Source organism: Erpetoichthys calabaricus, chromosome 5 (assembly GCF_900747795.2).
Source record: "Erpetoichthys calabaricus chromosome 5, fErpCal1.3, whole genome shotgun sequence".
In the NCBI taxonomy this organism is placed as follows: domain Eukaryota; kingdom Metazoa; phylum Chordata; class Cladistia; order Polypteriformes; family Polypteridae; genus Erpetoichthys; species Erpetoichthys calabaricus.
The window spans coordinates 131,126,545-131,146,582 of record NC_041398.2 but is presented as its reverse complement, the minus strand read 5'-3'; the positions used below and the strand labels follow the sequence as shown (position 1 = coordinate 131,146,582).

Below are 20,038 nucleotides of genomic sequence, written 5' to 3'. Positions count from 1 at the left end.
AACAGTTTTAACCAAGAAGATGTACAAAGAGTTTGATTTCTCATTAACTACAAATGAAGTCAAAGATGATCAGCCTGAGGTCTCAAAATTCTTTGAGAGGCAGGGTGCCACTTAAATATACAGTATGTAAAATTTATATAGAGTCGATGAAATTTTAAATTTAGCTAATTCCCACTTAGGTCATGAGCATGAAAATTCTTCTAGTGTACCCTTGTACTTTCCTTAGGTGCTCTGGTTTCTGTTGACATCACAATGCAATGCAAAGTACATTAAACAGTGATGTTAAACTGATCCAATACAATTGTATGCGGGGTCTACTGTGCCCTGCAGTGGGCCTGGCATTCTGTACAGGAGAGGATCCTGCTTTATGCCTGAAGCTGCTCCGATAAGCTTCGGTTAACTGAATCCCAGGCTCCGAAAGTGGACATACAGATAATTTGGTTAATTGTGTGAATGACAAACAAACTGAGTTCTGATTCTCCAGCAACTATGAAAACACTTTACATTGTTGAAGATATCTGGACAACAAAATAAATACAAGTACATGATGAAAACAATTCATACAGTATTGGTGGACAGAAAACTGTAAACGACACTCAGACACTGTGCTACACAAATAGATGAAATGTGAGACATGCTATAAGAGCGTTTATTTTTACAACATTAGGGCTGTGATTTGAACAACCTAAAGCAAATAACTTAATGAAGGTGAATTCCTTCAGCACGGCACAGCAGGTAAAACAGGAAATGGGGAGGTTCACTGGTAGGGCATACAAACTACTGTAAGACAGAAAGTATTTTTTAACACATTGAGACTTTCCAAAAACATTAACCAAAAACCAATGTTTTTCCAAAGTTCTAATGGCATGAATATCGTAACAACCTAATGATTTCTTGAGATAACATATCCTGTGTTGGAAACTTTAAATTGAGCAAAATGCAGAAAAAAAGATTGCCCTTGAAATATATTCATCATGCCTATCTATGTAAGAGTTACATGCTGAGCTAAGCTATTCAATACACCTTTTCAAGGCTAGATTATCAGGCTTTAGTCAGATTTAAACATTTAATATCGGATTGGGGTTTTAGGGGTACAGTATTAACTCTACTGAATCACAGATTTAGCATTTTGGGCTTGAATCTCTTCCCTGTCATTATGTAGTTTTCATGTTCTTCCATTTTCTGTGTGGGTTCTTCACTGACCTCCCTGTTTTCCTCCCACAGTCCAAAAGCCTGTATGTTAGGTTGATTGAGAATTTGAAACTGGCCATGTGGGTGTGTGTGTGAGTGGACTGGAATGGTACCTCACTGAGGACTGTATCCTGCCACGTATCCAGTGCTGCCACAACATGATTCAGCCTTCTCTCAACCCCAAATTAGTTTAACAGGGTTCAAAAATTGATTATTGGATAGATATTCTTGGGCAGAAAAATGGCAGATTGGCAATAATCAAAAGGAAATGCATAAGAAAACTATTTGCACATGTTTACAAGTATACATAGTTCTTTTTTTTTCCTTCTGACACTACATAAAATACTTCACATCAACATCTCAACCTACACCAGAATAAAAATAAATGCTTTGTTAAGGTGTTGTTTCTTTATGTTATCTGTTTATAGCATGTTGATTGTATTATTAATGTTTTAAATTTTGGAAGTAGCTTCTTTTTGGCTAGTAATGCTGACAGTGCTGGTGTTATCTATCTGGCATATGTATGTATGTATGTATATATATATATATATATATATATATATATATAGTATATATATTTGAATATATACTATAGTACACACACACACAGAAACAATACACATACAGTACACTCACTCCACAAATTAGCATACCTGTATATCCATTTTTGCACACACAATTGAAACCTCCTGGAAAGTTCTGGCAATGTGCACCATTCTTACAGGGGTTTGACAGGCATTCGTTGATATCCCTTTCACATGCCATTCCTGTGAATCCTTCTGGGCAACTACAGGAAAATCCACCAACCAAATTATGACAGGTTCCACCATTGTGACATGGAAGTGGAAGGCATTCATCGATGTCGGCTTCACACAAGGTTCCAGTATATCCAGGCATGCAGTTGCAGATATACGGTGGCATTGGCTCATTAGACACAATGATTACCGGCATGCTCTCTTCTCTTATTGGACTATGGCCGACACTCAGATGCTTCTTGCAGCTTCCACCGTTATGACAAGGATTATGTATGCAAGGGTCATAGTCAACTGAATTAATGTGCACACCACTCTGTCTTTGGAGAATGTCTTTTATGCTTTCAAAGAATGTAGCTACTCCACTGGGGTTAACATACTGGTTATAACTGCGTTTAATGGCAGCCATAAGCAAAGTTTTGTTACTGTGTTCAAATGCCCCATATAGCTGAACACCAGTCCCCCTGCCAGCAAGCTGTGAGTTAGCAATTCGCAAAAACCTAAGGTAATGATGGGTTAGCAAGCTAGTGACACTCTCTACTTGTAGATGGAGAAGGATACTGTTGTCAATAGTGACATTACTAAATCCAATAAAAAACACCCGAACATTGCTTGTAACTGTTCCGTGAAGACCATCATTACTGTGGACTGTTAAATCAAATGTTCCTTCAGAAGACCTTGACTGAGATTTTAAATCACAAGTGTCAGCTGCTATACTAAACAAACTTGTGACTCCTGAAGCAAGAGAGCAACGGAAAGTGTCCAGTACATCTGGATCTTGAGGTTTGACAGTGCCTAGAATTCCACCAGGAAATACATTTCCAAAATAATAAACAAAGACTTCAACTGATCTAGTCTCAGAGGGGTTGTCATTTTTGTCATTGATCTTAACATGGATGGTTCCGGTTGAAGACATTTGTGGGACACCAGAGTCTCTGATCATTACAGACAAATAGAAATCACTTATTGTTTCTCTGTCAATTTCTCTGGATGTAGACAGAACTCCATTGGGGCTAAGGCTAAAATAATTGGAACTAGGTTCTGTGCTAAGTAAGTTATAGGTAAAGGGCCCTTGGTTTGGAGGTAGATCACAATCTGTGGAGTTTAGAGTTGCTACAATGGTTCCTGCCCGTTCATTTTCAGAAACCTCTGCAACTGTACTGATTAGCGTAGGTCCATTGTCGTTGACGTCCTCTAATGTCACTATGAGGCTGGCACTTCCAGTTGCAGGTGGTGATCCAGAATCTACTGCTAAAACAGACAAATTGTAAACAGGGGTAGACTCTCTATCCAGCTCTGAAGCAACTGAGACCTGCCCTGTCTGAGGATTAATTGTGAAGGCATTGTTTTCATTTCCTGAGCCCAGAAAATAAGAAAACCTACTCCAATTGGGTACAGAGTCAGAGTCAAAAGCATTGACAAAGATTACATGAGTGCCAGGGGAAAAGCCTTCACTGATTTTGACATTGTATAAGTCAGAGTTGAAAACAGGTGGGTCATTAGCATCTAGGACTGTGATATTAACAATGACCTCATCAATATCCGTGCCCTTAATGCTCCCGGTGTTCTTGGCTAGTACCCTTAAAGAGATCTTTTCTTCTTTTTCACGATCAAGATGTCCAGACACATAAACTTGTCCAGTCTTTTTATTGATGCTGAAACCTTTCATTCTGCTTTTCCCAAATATTAAGTAGTGGACTTCTCCATCCACTCCAAGATCTCTGTCACTTGCAAAAACTTCTCCAATAACTGTTCCGAGGGGTGCAGCCTCTGAAACCTCAAAATAATATTGCTTTGATACGAATCTGGGAACATATTCATTAGCACCTTTCAACTGGATGTTTACATTGGCAAAACTGCACCGCTCTTCATTTGGGACATTGAAAGCTTTTACAGTTAAATGATAACTTTGCCTTGCTTCATAGTCAAGGAAACCCTGAGTGGTAATAATTCCAGTATTTGGATCTATTACAAATAAATCACTGTCTGAAGACTGAATCGTGTACGCAGTCATGGCATTTGTGCCCGAGTCTTTATCAGTAGCATTCATTTTTACAACAGTGGTGCCACTTGGGGCGTTTTCCATTACAACTGGAAAGTACTCATCAGGGTTAAAGAGAGGAGAATTATCATTCACATCTGTAACATGAATGGTAATCGTGATGAAACCAGTGTTTGGAATCCAGCCATTATCTGTTGCACTGATCCTCAGTTCGTGAATTTCCTGATCTTCAAAATCCAGCATTTTAGCTAAAATTAAGGCACCTGAAGAACTGTTTATTGCGAAAAGGCCCATGTCATTTCCAGAAGTAATATTGTACTTAACAAACCCGTTCATGTCTCTGTCTTTGTCTCTTGCGGAAACAGTTCTTATCACTGTTCCAACTGTAAGGCTCTCTGGTATGCTCATGGTGATGTGACTTTGGGAAAATTCTGGAGTATGGTGGTTCTCTTCCGTAACAATAATCCGGAGGGTTGCTTGAGCAGAGAGTGGTGGGTTGCCTTTATCTTTTGCAGTTATCTCTGCTAGGTAAAGTTTATTAACGTCAGTCATAAGTGAAGAAGAAACGCTTACCCAACCACTGTGTCTGTCTAAATGAAACTTGTTTGAACTGTTACCCTTTGTTATAAAATATTCAATATCAGAATTGACACCAAAGTCTTTGTCATCAGAAGCAACAACTCTTATTAACTTCGTTCCAGGCCTCACACTCTTTGTTACAGGTGTAAAGTAGGCAACAGTTTGAAACTTTGGTGGATTATCATTGCTGTCCACAATGTTGACAATCACAGTTGCCTCACTCAAAAGAGGTATAACACCACGGTCAGAAGCTGTAACAATAAAACTGTGCCGGTTGATGTTTACATTGCTTATGCCGGTTAAATTTTGATATTTGATGTACTGCTTAGTAAAAATTTCACCAGTGGATGAATTTATTCTAAAATATTCCGACTGTGATCTTATAAAGTAAAATATCTGACCATTAGAACCTGTATCAGGATCAGTAGCTGAGACTTGAGTGACCTTTGATCCAATTGCAGTAAGCTCAGGGTAATCAAGGTAATATGATGGCCGACTAAAACGAGGAGAGTTATCATTAACGTCTGTTACAAATATTGAAACATCTGTGCTTACTGTCCATCCAGAATCATGAGCTGAAACTCTTACAATATAGCGCTCTGTATCTTCTCTGTTAAGAGGTCGGCTTACAGTAATATCCCCAGTGTCTGAATTGATTGAAAAGGGTAGGCTTGTGTCTGCTAAGGAATACCGGCTCACTGCATTTGATCCAGTATCTTCATCTGAGGTGGTGACACAAGTCACTATGGATCCCAGGGGTGCATTTTCAGGTATATGAGCACTGAAAATTTTGGAAAATTTGGGTGCATTATCATTCACATCCAATACACGAATAATAACTTTGACTGTGGCAGATTTAGGAGGAGAGCCCTTGTCAGTAGCTTTAACTATCAGCAAATACTGGGCTTCTTTTTCTCGATCGAGAGGTCCATTGCTCTTAATTTCTCCAGTGGCTTTGTTAATAGTAAAACTGTTTCCATGGTTTCCATCCGTGATTGTATACTCTAATTGTCCATTAAGACCACTATCTGTGTCTACAGCTACAACAAAAATAACTTTCTGTGTAGGCAAATTTTCCAGGATGGTTGCGCTAAATGATTCTTGTTTGAATACTGGATAGTTGTCATTTACATCTATTATTGTTATTTCTACTTTTTCATAAGAAGAAAATGGTGGGAAACCCTGATCTCTGGCTTCAATCCAAAGGATATATTTCTGTATATTTTCAAAGTCCAAGGGTTTTTTAATGGAAAGCTCTCCAGTCTGCTGGTCAATATGAAATGCACTGTCAAGATTACCACTGGCTATGAAATACGACAAAGGTGCTGCTCTAGTTGAAGATCCAGAAAATGTAGTGACCAGTGTATTGACAGCCTGGTTTTCGGGGAACATGAAATGGGTTTGCCCTGGCTTGATGTATGGAAAATCTTGGTCTGTGACAAATCTCACAGTAACAGTTGTGCTGTCAGATTTGGGATATATTCCTCCATCTTTTACATGAACTGCAAAAGTTACTTCAGAACCTCCTGAAAGTTTTTCAGCTGCGGTAATGGCTCCACGCACTGGATCAATTTGAAACTTTTCAGAATTTCGACCCATCAGTGAATAATGAAGTTGAGCATTAGAGCCAGCGTCTGCATCTGTCACAGTAACTGCAAAAACAAGTGAACCTGAAAGAAGAAAATTAAGGTTATATTTCAGTGCTAACAAAGATCACTTTTGAATATTGCTATTATTTGTTTTATAAATAGCAGTCTATTATAAAGTCATGTTTACACATAAATTGTAAACACCAGTTTAGCCAGTGATGTATCTGCTTATTATACTCAATGAATGGATTATGTAGAAGTTTATAGAAAGTTTAAATGGCCTTCTTAACTGATCTTTCCATTTTTTAGGATATACGCGTAAAGGTAAAATGAAAGTGTTGATACATACTATTTAATTTTTCCTCACCTGCTGACGTAGACGCACCAATATGTGTCACATATGGATGATGATGGAATCTTGGTGGGTTATCATTGACATCTGATATAGTAACAGAAACTATGGCAGAGCTGGACAAGGCCAGGGGACGTCCTCCATCATGTGCAACTACAACAAGTTCGTAATCCTTTTTTACTTCTCGATCCAATAAGGAACTCATGATAATTTGTCCAGTAGAAGGGTTTATAGAGAACTGGGAGTTGCCCCCGGTAAGACTGTAACTGTGGCAAAAAAATCAAAAACATTAATATTAATAAAAGTTCTGTTCCAAATGTTTTCGCTATATGCATTTTGAAGCCAAAAAAATGGAATCACCTGGGTAAAGGAGAAACACAAAATAAAATAAAAGTATGTTCCACAACATGGTTCAGATTTAATTAATTAATTGGTTATTTAAATAACTTGTTGGCCCAATTGGTCTAGTGCTTAAAATCTAAGGGCAGAAGTGACCTGTCAAGTCAAGTCAAGTTGAGGAGCATGCACTAGTACAGTGTGTTGCTGCACCCACTACATGATGAAACAGCTTAGGATCCCAGTTGGCAACCCCCAGGCAGACACACGGCCCAGTCCCACCCTCCAGAAATGACTCTCTATCTGCCGCAGCCATGTGTTATGTGGGCGACCCCTTGGCATGGTCCAGCCACTTGGGTCCCCAACAATGAGGATCTTACGAGCCAGATCACCCTCTGGGAAATGCACCACATGGCCGTAGTGCTGTAACTGATGCTCCCTCACAATGCAGGCTCATTCGGGACTCCATGAGCAACCTCTCATTCGACACAAAGTCAAACCAACAGTACCCAAGGATTTTCCAGAGAGACACAGTACCAAAGGAGTCCAGTCTTCGTCTCAGGTCACTGGATAGCGTCCATGTCTCACAACCATATAGCAAGACAGGAAGCACCAGGACTCTAAAGTCTTGAACCTTCGTCCTTTTGCATAGATATTGGGAGCACCACACACCCCTTTCCAGCGAACTCATGACACTCCATGCTCTCCCAATCTGTCTACTGACTTCATAGGAAGAGTCACCAGAGACATGAATGTTACTGCCAAGGTAAGTAAACCTGTAATTGAAATTAATTCAACAGGGTGGAACTTCAGTCGGCTATACCTGTGATGTCACACGTGACATCAGAAGTGACATGCTCACTTAAGGACGTCATTCTCGATACATCCATTCCAAAGCATTTGTTGCATGTATTAATAAAATTCAGTGCAGTTTTCATTCCTACAGATGTAGCAACTAATACTATAACCTAAAAAAGAAATTTTAAATAGAAAAAATTGTAGGAAATAAACAAGGTTGATAGAATTATTAATCCCATTGGAGCCCACTGACTGTCACACAGAGGGATGTAGCATCTCCATCTTGTGTCCTTAGAGGCCAGTGTGCCCTCTTTATAGCTGTTAATGGAATTTGTCATTTATTCCTGCTGTCATTGTACTACATCGATGAGGGCAGAATACCAGAATGTTTCAATGACTTGAATAAAATAAGTATTTTCTCTAGTATTCTTTTTATTTCCTGCACCTTTTCTATTTAAATTTTCCTTTGTTAAGTTACAGTGTCAGTGTGTCTGTTCCTACATTTATTTATCATTTGGAATATGATTCTCCACTGAAGTGTTAATGTTTGTGATGCCCCATCTATTGGAATGAACAGTGAAATGAATTTTATCACTACATGCATTACAAAATAATGTGAATTTCCCATTGGGATTAATAAAGTATCTATCCATCTATCTATCTATCTATCTATCTATCTATCTATCTATCTATCTATCTATCTATCTATCTATCTATCTATCTATCTATCTATCTATCTATCTATCTATCTATCTATCTATCTATCTATCTATCTATCTATCTAATAGATTGCAAAATGCAGATGTTAAGACTGAAAATGCTCAACAGAATGTTACTAGCAGATGGAAAGAAATCAGCTTGTATCATATTGATATGCAGTTATTCTCTGAATCACATAAAACTGTTAGATAGGCCCTGTTATATATAAAACAAATAGAATAAGTAGAAGCACAAACCTACTGAACTTAATAATTATTTTGTTAATGTAGTTTTTCAGAATCTTCAGATGGAAAGATAGGACAAATTGCTCATATTCTATCAGGAGTAGTGTGTAAAGTGAAGTTCGTATGGAATTTCAGAGAGAAAAACATGAGCAATGTGACAAACCAAATAAATAGACAGATTCTGAATATCAGTGGAATGGTCACTGTCCATGTGCCAGTAACAGGTAACCTATACCTGCATATACCGTAAGTGACCCTGATGGCACTTGCTGGCTCAATATTTTATTAGATACTTTATTATTGGTATTTTGCCAGTTTTGTCCACAACATTTATATTATGTAAATGAACAATAAAAATCAACATCTCATATTTTTTGATTATAATAATACAAAGCATTTTAGGTTTAAAGGCTATTCTGGCAGAGTCAAGCAAAGAAAGATGCATCCCTGGATAGAGGAGTGGCTCATTATTGGGCATTACTTGTGCAAGGTCAATTATAATTGACCACTGGCCAACACCAAATTTCTCTCTGGGGACAGGTAAGGTGCTATCTGTCTATATATCTCTTTATAAATCCATCCATCATGGGCATCTTTAGAATGAGGGAGAGCAAGCAAACTCCACATACACTCAAGGAATATTTCTGAGATACTGGAGCATCATGCACAAGGCAGTACCTAACCATGTATTAGATTTAGAGATACCCATAAATCTAACGTGTGTCTCAGGGATGTGGGTGGAAACTTCAAAATGCATGCAATCTTTCTCTACACATTAATTTTTGCTTTTAGATTTTAGATATTAGGGCAAATTAAAATATGATGTAATAGTAAAAATATTAATGACAAAAAAGCAACTGAGAATTATTATTTAAGAGCATTACAATCTGACTAATAACCAATTGAGGCTTGTTCTTCAAACCATTAAGAACACATCAACCCCTGGTGTGCTGTTCTTGGCCTGTCAATGCCAGTTAACATCCTCATTATTTTATATGCCAAATTAGATTTTAGTTTATTCTTCAGGAGAGCTGATCACAGTGGGGAGAACCTCTAACAAAAACAAAAAATCCAGGAGCTACATTTCCATTCTCAGAGCATTTACAGTTCACACAGCAGGAGTTACTGGCTCACCTTATTACAGCATTTAGGCCTGTATCAGCATCGGAGCAATTTACAAGAAGCACATCAGAGCCAGTCGGAGTGTCTTCAGGTACACTGGTATGGAAGGTGTTGGAAGCAAAAACTGGAATGTTGTCATTCACATCATCAACTAAAACAGTCACCGTCCCTGTGCCAGTAAGAGCTGGGGTACCTGTAGTCAGAGATCACAGCGTGTAAGTATATAAAAAACTTACATGTTTGCTTAAGCAGGACATTATTTGGATAAATTATCTTCATTATTTCAAAGAGTCCCTAAAATGTGCATGTACTATCTGTAACAATTTTTGATAAAAATCATTATGTTAAAACCAAAGTTTTCTCAAATAATATTAAATTAAAAATAATTATATTTAACTTTCACAATTCTTTAACAAACATTATTCCACACCCATCACACTTTAAATGTAAGACAATCCAGTAAGTGATAAGATTGTTAAACTGAATAAAATACAGTTTAGATAAACTTCACTAGAGGGCAGATTTCCAGTATTCTGTGTAGCTTGCAGAAAAGTCCAGTGAAAATCTGCAGCAACTCTTATTTTTGAATAATTTTATATAACAAGAGTAGAAACTGATATAAACAAGTGACCCCATGATTAGACTTATGAATGAATGAAATGAATTGACTCCGGAATAAGGTACATTCAAACCTAAACATATAATTAATAACACTTTGATAATAAAAAAGATACACTGAAATTAATTTTGCCAGAACTACACGCTTATTCTGAAAGTGATTTCCTTTATTGTTGCTAATGCTCACAGTTATATTCTAACAAGACCCTGAATTACTATTTTTGCCCAACCTTGCAAGAGGCCAAAGAAATGAAGATGACACTATTACCTCCACTGTAAAATGCACATCCATAAGTATGTATCTATCCAGCATCAAATCTGCTTAATCCAAGAATTATAGGGGGATATAACCAATCCAGCCTTTATTGGGGACAAAATATGCACTGAATCAGGCCTTGGGTGATAATCCATTATGGGGACATTCATACACTCATGCACCGATCAGCTCTCATTCACTCTGGATCAATTTAAATTTGCCATTTAAAGTAACAAAGTGGCATCTGGAATGTATGAACCCCCATACAGACACATGGAGAACATGCAAACTCTGCATAGTCAGTTAAGATTCAAACCCAGTACTGGGGCACCTGGTATAATAATAATTACTCTCCAGAATGAGAGTATTTATTGAAATAATTTTATTTAACAATTATGCGTTTATTAAAGTAGCTGTTTATCACCATTTTCTTGTATAATGTAAACCAATCAAACAGTTCTTGGCAGAAATTTAATTTAGCTGCCAGGACGATATTTGTTTCCATGCTTTTAAGAACCGTAACTTTATTTTGATCACTTTCATAGATAAAAGATAATAGTGAATCTAACTAGCAAGACCTGTAACATCTTAACAGCTACTATCTTCTGACTTTTTTCCAGGTAATGAAGTGAAGACTATGGACAAAGATGAAAATGCTCATGATGAAGCTTGTTTAATCAGTCTAATTCAGTCTAATTCAGTCCACATGGTATCCAAAGTACAGATGGCATTACTGAACAAATGGCTTATTTTTCTTTTTGTGGCAATCAGGTACAGTCTAAAGTATGACTTAACTATTTATATTTTTTGGGAATAACAGGAAGATTAAAACCTTGCTTATTTGCACATTGAAGTCAGATGCTTGGACCAATAATGAAGCCCTGACATCACAATAAGTACACTTGTGACATTCTGCTGTTAATTTCCTCCATTTGATTACTTACTTGGAATAAATAAATACATACATATAATTATTTTAATTTGGAAAAAGGAGGTGAGTACAAAATTCCTCAAATCCAACAATTGGTCTTTTTGTTTTAACTATATAGGAAATATAAAGTAGAACCATACAATTTACCAAAAGGCCACTCAATCCAATTCAGAGTCACAGTGGACTATGGACACCGCTCCAACATAAGGCCCAACCTTATGCTCCAACATAATGCACAACCACTCTGTTACTCCCAGAAAGGCCAATATAAAATTGTCAGTCAACCTAACAGACATGTTTCTGGAGGTAGCCAAAGGAAAAACAGATGGAGACACAGTCAGTACATATAAATATTACAAATACAACAAATGGGTTCAACCCCAGGATGCTGGAGCCATGAAGCAGAGGTTCTAACCAAGGTGCCACTATGCCATCGCTCTTCTGAACACTTAGCTAAATTGATAGTTCTACTAAAACTGGGCAAAAGTTTCAAAGCTCCTTCCTATTAATATAATCTGAATAAAGACTCTGTAATCAAAACCTGACATGTAAATTGATAATACAATATTCATATATTTTACAAACACAGGGAAGCTGGAATTTATTACAGCAAGCATCAGATGTAAGGCAGGAACAATCCCTGGACAGGCCACCAGCCCATTGCAGGGTGACCACATATCAGGGTACAATTTTGCTTCACTAGTCCATCTAACCAACATGTCTTTGGACTGTGGTAGGAAACAGAAGCACCTAGGGGGAAACCCTTGCAGACATGTGGACAACATTCAAAAGCAGAACCCAGTCAAAATGTGTCAAGTTTACTGAAATTCAATATTTTCAACTGTAAGATGTGGTAGATTTTTGAACATGTTGTCAGCGTGGCTCAAATGAATGTCCGTATTCATTTGGTGGCAGCAAAATCTGTAGTACTGATAAGCATGAGAAATGTATTGTTAATGAAGAGGCTTTTGGTTTCAGAGATTTTTACTCTGACATTTGATTCTTATTTTTTTTTATTATTTTACTACTATACTTATTATACAATATGTTGAGAATCCTTTGCTTTAAATTCCATAACATTCTAATTAGAAGTATATACTAAGCAGAATTATTTTACTTTTCTTTAGTTTCCTAGTACTTTTAATGTAGATCTCATCACAGACACAAGCAGGATTGCTTTATGAACCAACCGGTAACGGCGCACTGCACGAATACACTTGACTTGAGCATTCATAGTTTTCATCCTCTTTCTCTGTACGTTTAGCATTCATTTGCTCAGAGGTTGATATGCTTACTGCTTCTTGAGCAGCTCTTCTTTTCTCCACCCTAACAGCCCACTTCTTCTCTTCTTTCGTTGGCATCTTTTCGCGTAAAAACTGATTAAGTCAATGTTTGTGTTGAAATTACTTTGTAAGTTTTTACTTAATCTGGCACTTAAGTCTTCAATCTGCATCCAGAATGGTTTAGGATATAAAGAGGTGGGGAAGTGATGGCAAAGGTGGTAGGGAATGAGAATGGCTCCCGTACACATGTGCTGCACGGCCGCCCTGCTGGCCGCTGCTGAGAGTTGATTCTACAATAAAATAAAATAAAAATAAAATGAGGAATAACCTTGGAGGTCAATCATTACCCTGAAAGCAGGTAGTAGATGTCACATAGTATATGTGTACCAAATTCCAGGTCAATAGGTCAAATGGTTTGCGAGCTACAGGTGATTTAAAATCCTGGACAGACAAATAGACAGCCACAATACCGTATTACAGTATACATAACAATATGTCTACTCCTTTAGTTTAATTGGCATAGCTGGAATGAGATATCTTTGCAACTCTTCAACCTATGTACATTTTTTATTTTTAAATTGGCCTTCTGTGAGAAGGATACATATTTACTTCAGTGGACTAAAATTAATATCACTTTCACTCTTTTAAATATGTGATTGAAACCCTTGGCATTCTAATTCATAAAGAAGACAGATGTATTGAAGTAAGGTTATTATACTCACTAATCATGGTGTCAGAGTGGTAACATGTTGCATGCTGACTAGTATATGCAAGTGGGAACTTCACTGTACTCTGTACACACTACAATCATGAACCTATACACATTGTCTAGCTAATCTGAAAAGATGTCCATCCGTCCATACATAGGGCCATACCATATTTTGGCAGTACTAGGTACAAAACAGGAAGCAGTCCTGGACACAAGCCACAATTATGGGGTCTCGGGAAGCTGAAGCCTAACCTGACAAAACTACCCATAAGCCAAAAGCCAATCCCAAGGAACAGTGTGCAGCTGGTTCTGCAAACTCTCAGTCTGTGCCACCTTTAATGCAGTGTCTGATGTTGCGGCTAAGGGTTTTGGCTCTATTCCTCAAGATTACTGGTTCAGTTCTTATAATTAACTTAAATGTCCTGGCCATCACTTGTAAAGTTTATAGTATATATGGATATACAATTGTATTTTTCTTGTAAAGTGAATTTGGCTGGTATTTGCCTTAAGGTCTTATATAATCCATAAAGCTCTTTGCTGTTGGAGGCTCCAGTTATTCTATAAATATGTATTTGGAATGCACATTGGAATACTTAAAGAACTAAACCTGAACAAAGCTCATGCAAAAGCCACATAGACCGTGATTAGGCCAGATCTACAATCTCGCTTCCAGAAGGTTCAATAGTGCTAACCACTGCATGGCCATGCTGCCCTTATGTACTAAACCGTACAAAGAGCAATTATCATTCCATTGCATCATATTTGTAAATTCAGATTTTTAACTGTTTATGAGGATTTTTGATTACACTGTACCTCATTGCAAATGATGAAGAAAGCAGTGTTATGATTTTATTATCTTTGCTGTACTATATTATTATCAGTCCATTCAAAACATTAGTATTTGCACTTCAGCTTCTGGCTGCTTATGGCTTGACAAGCTATACCCATGGAATTAGTTTAGTTAGCCTTGCACTGGCAATGCAACTCAGTCATATTAATAAGCAAGCTATATTAAAGACTCTTCATCCTTTCAATATTTATAGTTGTTTAAATTTTTCCTAATGTAGGAAAAAATGAATTATTAATTTAACCACAGAACACAGAACAGCAAAGGTGATTCCAAGAATCTGTCTTTGTGGGATGTCAAAGGCATTGCAACTGTTTAATATGAGATTTACGTATATTTTTCATTAATGGACTGACCATTCACAAGACTTCCAGCAGACCAAGGGCATCACTGTGATGCATCTCCAATAAGTGCTAACTTAAGCCAGTAAGACAAGTTCGAGATCCTCCCATCTTACACGTGCTATACTGAAATTCTTCTGCATTGGAGGCACGTCTTGTAAAATGTGCATTTATGAAGAAGGCAACAAGTGCTTTGCAAATGAACTATTTGAGGCTTTGTGCAAAAGTGAATATCCTGAAAGTTATAGCTTTGAGAGTCTGTACTGAATTCAACTGTGTTGAATTCTGTAGTTTACAGAGTAGGCAGAGATCCCAGAATTCCTAACTTCTGCTGCAACAGCACTTTCACAAACATTTTATGAGTTACCAGCAAACCACAAGCTCATTTTCCACATCTCCTCAACAGCTCTTTGCAATAATAGTTTGGAGTTTGAAAATGAGTTGCACATTTACGTACGATGCTTTTGCTTCTACAAAAGGTGCCAAAGCTGTATCACCATGGTCTCAAACTAAAGAGAATTTTGACACTGTAATCACAATGAACATTCTGAGTGTTTATTACAAAAATTGTAACAGTCAAATCAAGCTTAGCAGCTCTTAATTCATCAAATTCACTTCTTGGCTATTGTATATTCAGAGAAAACTATATAATTAAAAAAATGTATTACAGTATTGCTCTAAAAATTAGGAAAAGTTCAAAGTACACAACAATGCTTTCAGTGTGGCAGAGACCTTATTCCCGCAAGCTAAGGAATCATAAAAAATAAAGCCATATGGCTGAGTGATATTCATCTTAAAAATGTCCTCTAGGCTCTACATACCAAATAAAGGGTTTTTATACTGTTCTGAAAGATAACATTTGTCATAGGCAGTGTGCCCTAATGGTTAAGGTCATGAAGTTAAAGTTGTAGGTTGCAATTCCCTGCTTCTGACTAAATTTGTGAACCTGAACAAGTTACAGAAAGTAGAGACAAGTAGCATGTCTGACCAATTTCACTGTAGTCTGTACATGTGGAATTACTATTATTATTTAAAATGTCTCTGCTCTAGTTGAAAACATTTTACTATAGTTTTACACTTTGTTAAAGACTAGGGTCCTCTGAAGTCATCCAAAGCAATGAGGTAAAATGAGGTAAAAATGCTTAAGATAAAAGGTTCATTTGAGAAATGAAAATGAGGGATTAAGCAAGGAAGAAAGTACATTACAAGTAAATAGGGAGTAAAATAATAAACATCTGTTTCCTTTTTATGTCTAGTTAAATAGTTATGGCCTTCTCACTGTTTGGAGAGGCTGCCTATTCACGCACCTCTGTACCACAACAAGCAATCCCAGTATCACTGCCCTCCTTCCCTCTTAATAACTACTGCCCTCTCTTCCTTCATCCTGTCAATCCTGTCTAACTGAATTTGTGGACTCAAAACTCAGAAATTGTCTAAATGTAAAGGGGGGGCTTTAAGCCAAATTCCCAGCACCAGAAACTGGGATCAGTACTGCTAAAGTGGGAAACAAAAGTGAGCTAAAGAGTTTGAGGAAAAAAGACACAGTCTATAAACGAAATAAAGGACAAGACCATAAAGTAGAAACAAAGATGTCATAGTGAAATACTGTATGCTAAGCAGAAATCAAAGTCAAAAACAGATGCCTAAAAGGGTCAAAACCAAGCAGAAAGAAACTCGAAGTTCACAAGCTTTAGTTTGTTGGTGATAAATGGCAGTCTTGGATAGAGACAGGACGTTAGTCGTGACCTTTTATCCCATTGTGAAAGTGAATGTCATGCACAGCAAACCTTTGGTTAATTTCAAAGATAACACTTCAGCAAACCCTTACAAAATAGTGGCACCCATGATAAACAAAAACAGTTTTGGAAACTGAGATGTTCTATTAAGAACAGGGTTGTCCAACTCCGGCCGTGGTGGGCCACAGTAGCTGCAGGTTTTCATTCTAACCATCTTCTTAATTAGTGAGCCATTTTGCTGCTGATTAACTTGTTTTGCCTTTGTTTTAATTGACGTGACTCAGACCCCTTAGTTGTTCCTTTTTCCTTAACGAGCAGCCAAACAATAATGAGACACAAAACAAGCCACCACATGATCAGCTAACCTTGGTCTGCTCAGGTTACCAAAACATCTTGGTGGTGGTCTTAAAAAAAACAGAAAATCAACAGTCTGCTGTGGCAGAATGAGAACAGCAACAAGTCATGATATTCAATAACGGCTTTAATTAACAGGCTTCTCCTTAAGAAACTGGTTGGAGTGAAGTTGGCTGGAGTTTGACGTTCCAATTTAGCTGAGCTTCTGTTGGCTCGTTTCACATCTCATTTCTGTTTGGCTGCCATTTAATGAAGAAACAAATCAATTCAGAGGACTGCATCCTTAAAAACAGGGCTATTAAAATGAAGGGAAAAGGAGTTAATTAGCAGTGCTCGCTGATTAGGAAAAGGGTTAGAATGAAAACATTCTGTTTTCCTCTCACATGGAAGAAGATCAGAAAACTCTGGAAACTGCTGGGGAGCATAAACCCTAGTGTTGTGAGTGAGCACTGGTTACATCTCTACTGGCTTCTTCTGTCTCTCATATACTGTATGGTGCTATCTGTCTATCTACAGTACCAGATTGCACAGACAACCTCACTTAAACAGAAAGCAGTAAACTAGAGTAATTTTTATGTGATCTTTGTTTCTCTCCATTTGCTCAAAGAAGTGAAGATCAAAAGCACAGTGTGCTCTCAAAATCTTTTTTTAAACACATCTAGCACTTTACTAAACTCTTCGCACATTTTCAGGTGCTGCATCAAAGAGAAGATTATGAACATGTGGTTACTGATTCAGCAACTATCAAATATTTCTGAAGGTTATCAACAGTTTTATATTGCTATAATAACAGTATGCATGCCCAATATTTAATTACACATTTTGAATTAATATTGTATGTCGTACAGAACTGTAATATAAGAGGCTTCAAATAGAGCTTGGAGGTACTGTATCAGATCTTTGACTAATGAAATAGCTACATTTTTTTCTGCACTACAAAATCATCTTAAATTTCAGTTGCAGTGCTGACTGTGCAACTCCCCAGCATTAAATTGAAACCATACTGGCCCAAGCATTTACATTCCAGAGTTTAAGCTCCAGTCTAAAGAATAGCTTTTGAAAACAGGCTTTTCTAAGGCTGACAATAGGGAGAAAAATATGCAAAAAAAAGTTAACGTCACATGAAAAAGGTATAAGGTTGCAAGCAAAAGTACTAAAATATTTGTTATTTGATGCACTTTGAGAAACACTTGCCCTGCATATAGAGAAAAATAAAGGTTAAAAAATGTGTTGGTGCGCTTACCATCTGTTCGCTTAGTTTAGCTCTTTAATACACAGAGACAGCAATCTTTCTTAAATCAACCTAATCCAAAAACACCGTCTACTAAACATATGGTTAAGCCAAAACATCATAACTGTATATATTCCAAGTTTACAGAAGTAATACATTTGTAAACAGTAGTTTTACATTATGCTAGCATTTTTTCAGGTCTGTGATGAACAGGAAGATCATTCCAGCATTTTATTATTTACTAAAAGGTAAAAAGGCATGAAGATGGTGCACAGAACACAAGGCACTGAAAAACACCAAAACAATACATGCATTGTGTAGCAAAAATACAAACTGAATTCAATAAATCAAGGGGAAAACAGAAGCCCGAAAGCCTTGAAACAGAAACACTCAGTTTAAAATACAGTGTTCTGTACAATATTGGTAAACTCTTAATTCCATTCACTTTAGATTAAATTTATATTTCTGGTCAATGCGTTATGTATAGAAGCCAGACAAAATGTAAATGTAAGAGACATAGCCATCTGCACTACAGAGCTTAAAGGCTGAACTGTTAATTAAGCTTTATTGTTCTGACAGTTTGCATTTTATGGTCTTCAGTAAATTAATTATAGATTTTCCTTTTTTTACATTTTTTTTTCCGAAATTAACATTTTTGTCCCTCATGAAATCTGTTGCTTTGCAACAAAGCTGCTTTTGATGCTTTACTCAAACAATGATTTGAATAGATCCCAAAGCTGAGCAGAGGTGTGAGTTATTAGTGTATTATGTTTGCCAGACATGATGAAGTAAACTGAGGCTTTCACACAGTTAAACTGAAAGGATTGCAAACACAATTTAGCAAGACAAGCTTCAGTTCTAAACATTTTTAAAACCATAGTTTTATACTGTTTCATCAATAAGCAGATTTCTGAACCCAGATGTTATAATTACAGAGAGCCACAGTGCAATCTAATGAGTGTCAGCTGGAAAGCAAGAACCACCTCTGGATGGGATGTTAGTTCATCCACACATCCACACCCACAATTATCATCTATCTATCAACTGAGTGAAACGATTAATCCATTTTAGAATTGATAGCCAATGCCTTTCAAGGTTGTACTAGATTCAAGACTTTAATCTCCCTTTTTATAAGATTCTAGTACATCGCGGGGCATGCCCATGCACACTGGGCCAATTTAAAGTCACCAAATAACCTTTAGGACAATATGCAGCTCCACCTTTAACCCAGTTATCCCCCATAAACTCACCCATAAACTGTCTGCACTTGCCCTGCACCCCACCCTCTGTGACTGGCTCCTAGACTTTCTGACTGGCAGGCCCCAGTCTGTCAGGATTGGTAATAGGATTTCAGCCACCATTATCACAAACACAGGCACCCCACAGGGATGCGTCCTCAGCCCCATCCTCTACACTCTGTTCACCCACAACTGTGTCACCTCCCACAAAGATAACATCATCCTAAGGTTCGCAGACGACACAGCAGTGATAGGATGCATCACTGGTGGGGATGAGGCAGCCTACAGGAGGGAGGCTGACAGTCTGGCGTCATGGTGTGAGGACAACAACCTCATCCTCAACACAGACAAGACGAAGAAGATGATAGTGGACATGAGGAAGGAGAGGAGACCTCACCGGCCACTATTCATCGGAGGGCTTGAAGTGGAGAAGGTGAGCAGCATTAAATACCTGGGCGTCTACATCAGTGAGGACCTCACTTTGACACTTAACACCACACAGCTGGTCAAGAGGGCTCAGCAGCGGCTGTACTTTCTGAGAAGGCTGAGGAAGTTTGGTATATCGACTAAGATCCTTGGCAACTTTTATAGCTGCATTGTTGAGAGCATCTTGACCAGCTGCATCACCGTGTGATACAGCAACACTACTGCTACGGACCGCAAATGCCTGCAGAGAGTGATAAAGACTGCTGAGAAGATCACCAGGACCCCACTGCCCTTTCTGCAGAGCATCTGCAACTGCAGAGTCCAAAGGAGAACTGCCTCGATCCTCAGGGACCCCACCTACCCCCAATACAAACTGTTCACACTTCTACCCTCAGGCAGGAGG

At 37.8% G+C, this 20,038-nt stretch overlaps 1 protein-coding gene across 1 annotated transcript in view; it reads right to left on the bottom strand.

Moving 5' to 3' along the window:
- Window positions 1-20,038, bottom strand: part of LOC114651938 (protocadherin Fat 4) — a 245,230-nt gene that overhangs the window by 32,705 nt on the left and 192,487 nt on the right. Inside the window, exons 7-9 of the mRNA XM_028802039.2 lie at window positions 9,678-9,858; window positions 6,481-6,731; window positions 1,845-6,194 (exon numbers count right to left, since the gene is read on the bottom strand). Of these exons, the coding sequence (XP_028657872.2) occupies window positions 1,845-6,194; window positions 6,481-6,731; window positions 9,678-9,858 (4,782 nt within the window). The remainder of the gene's footprint in view (window positions 1-1,844; window positions 6,195-6,480; window positions 6,732-9,677; window positions 9,859-20,038) is intronic.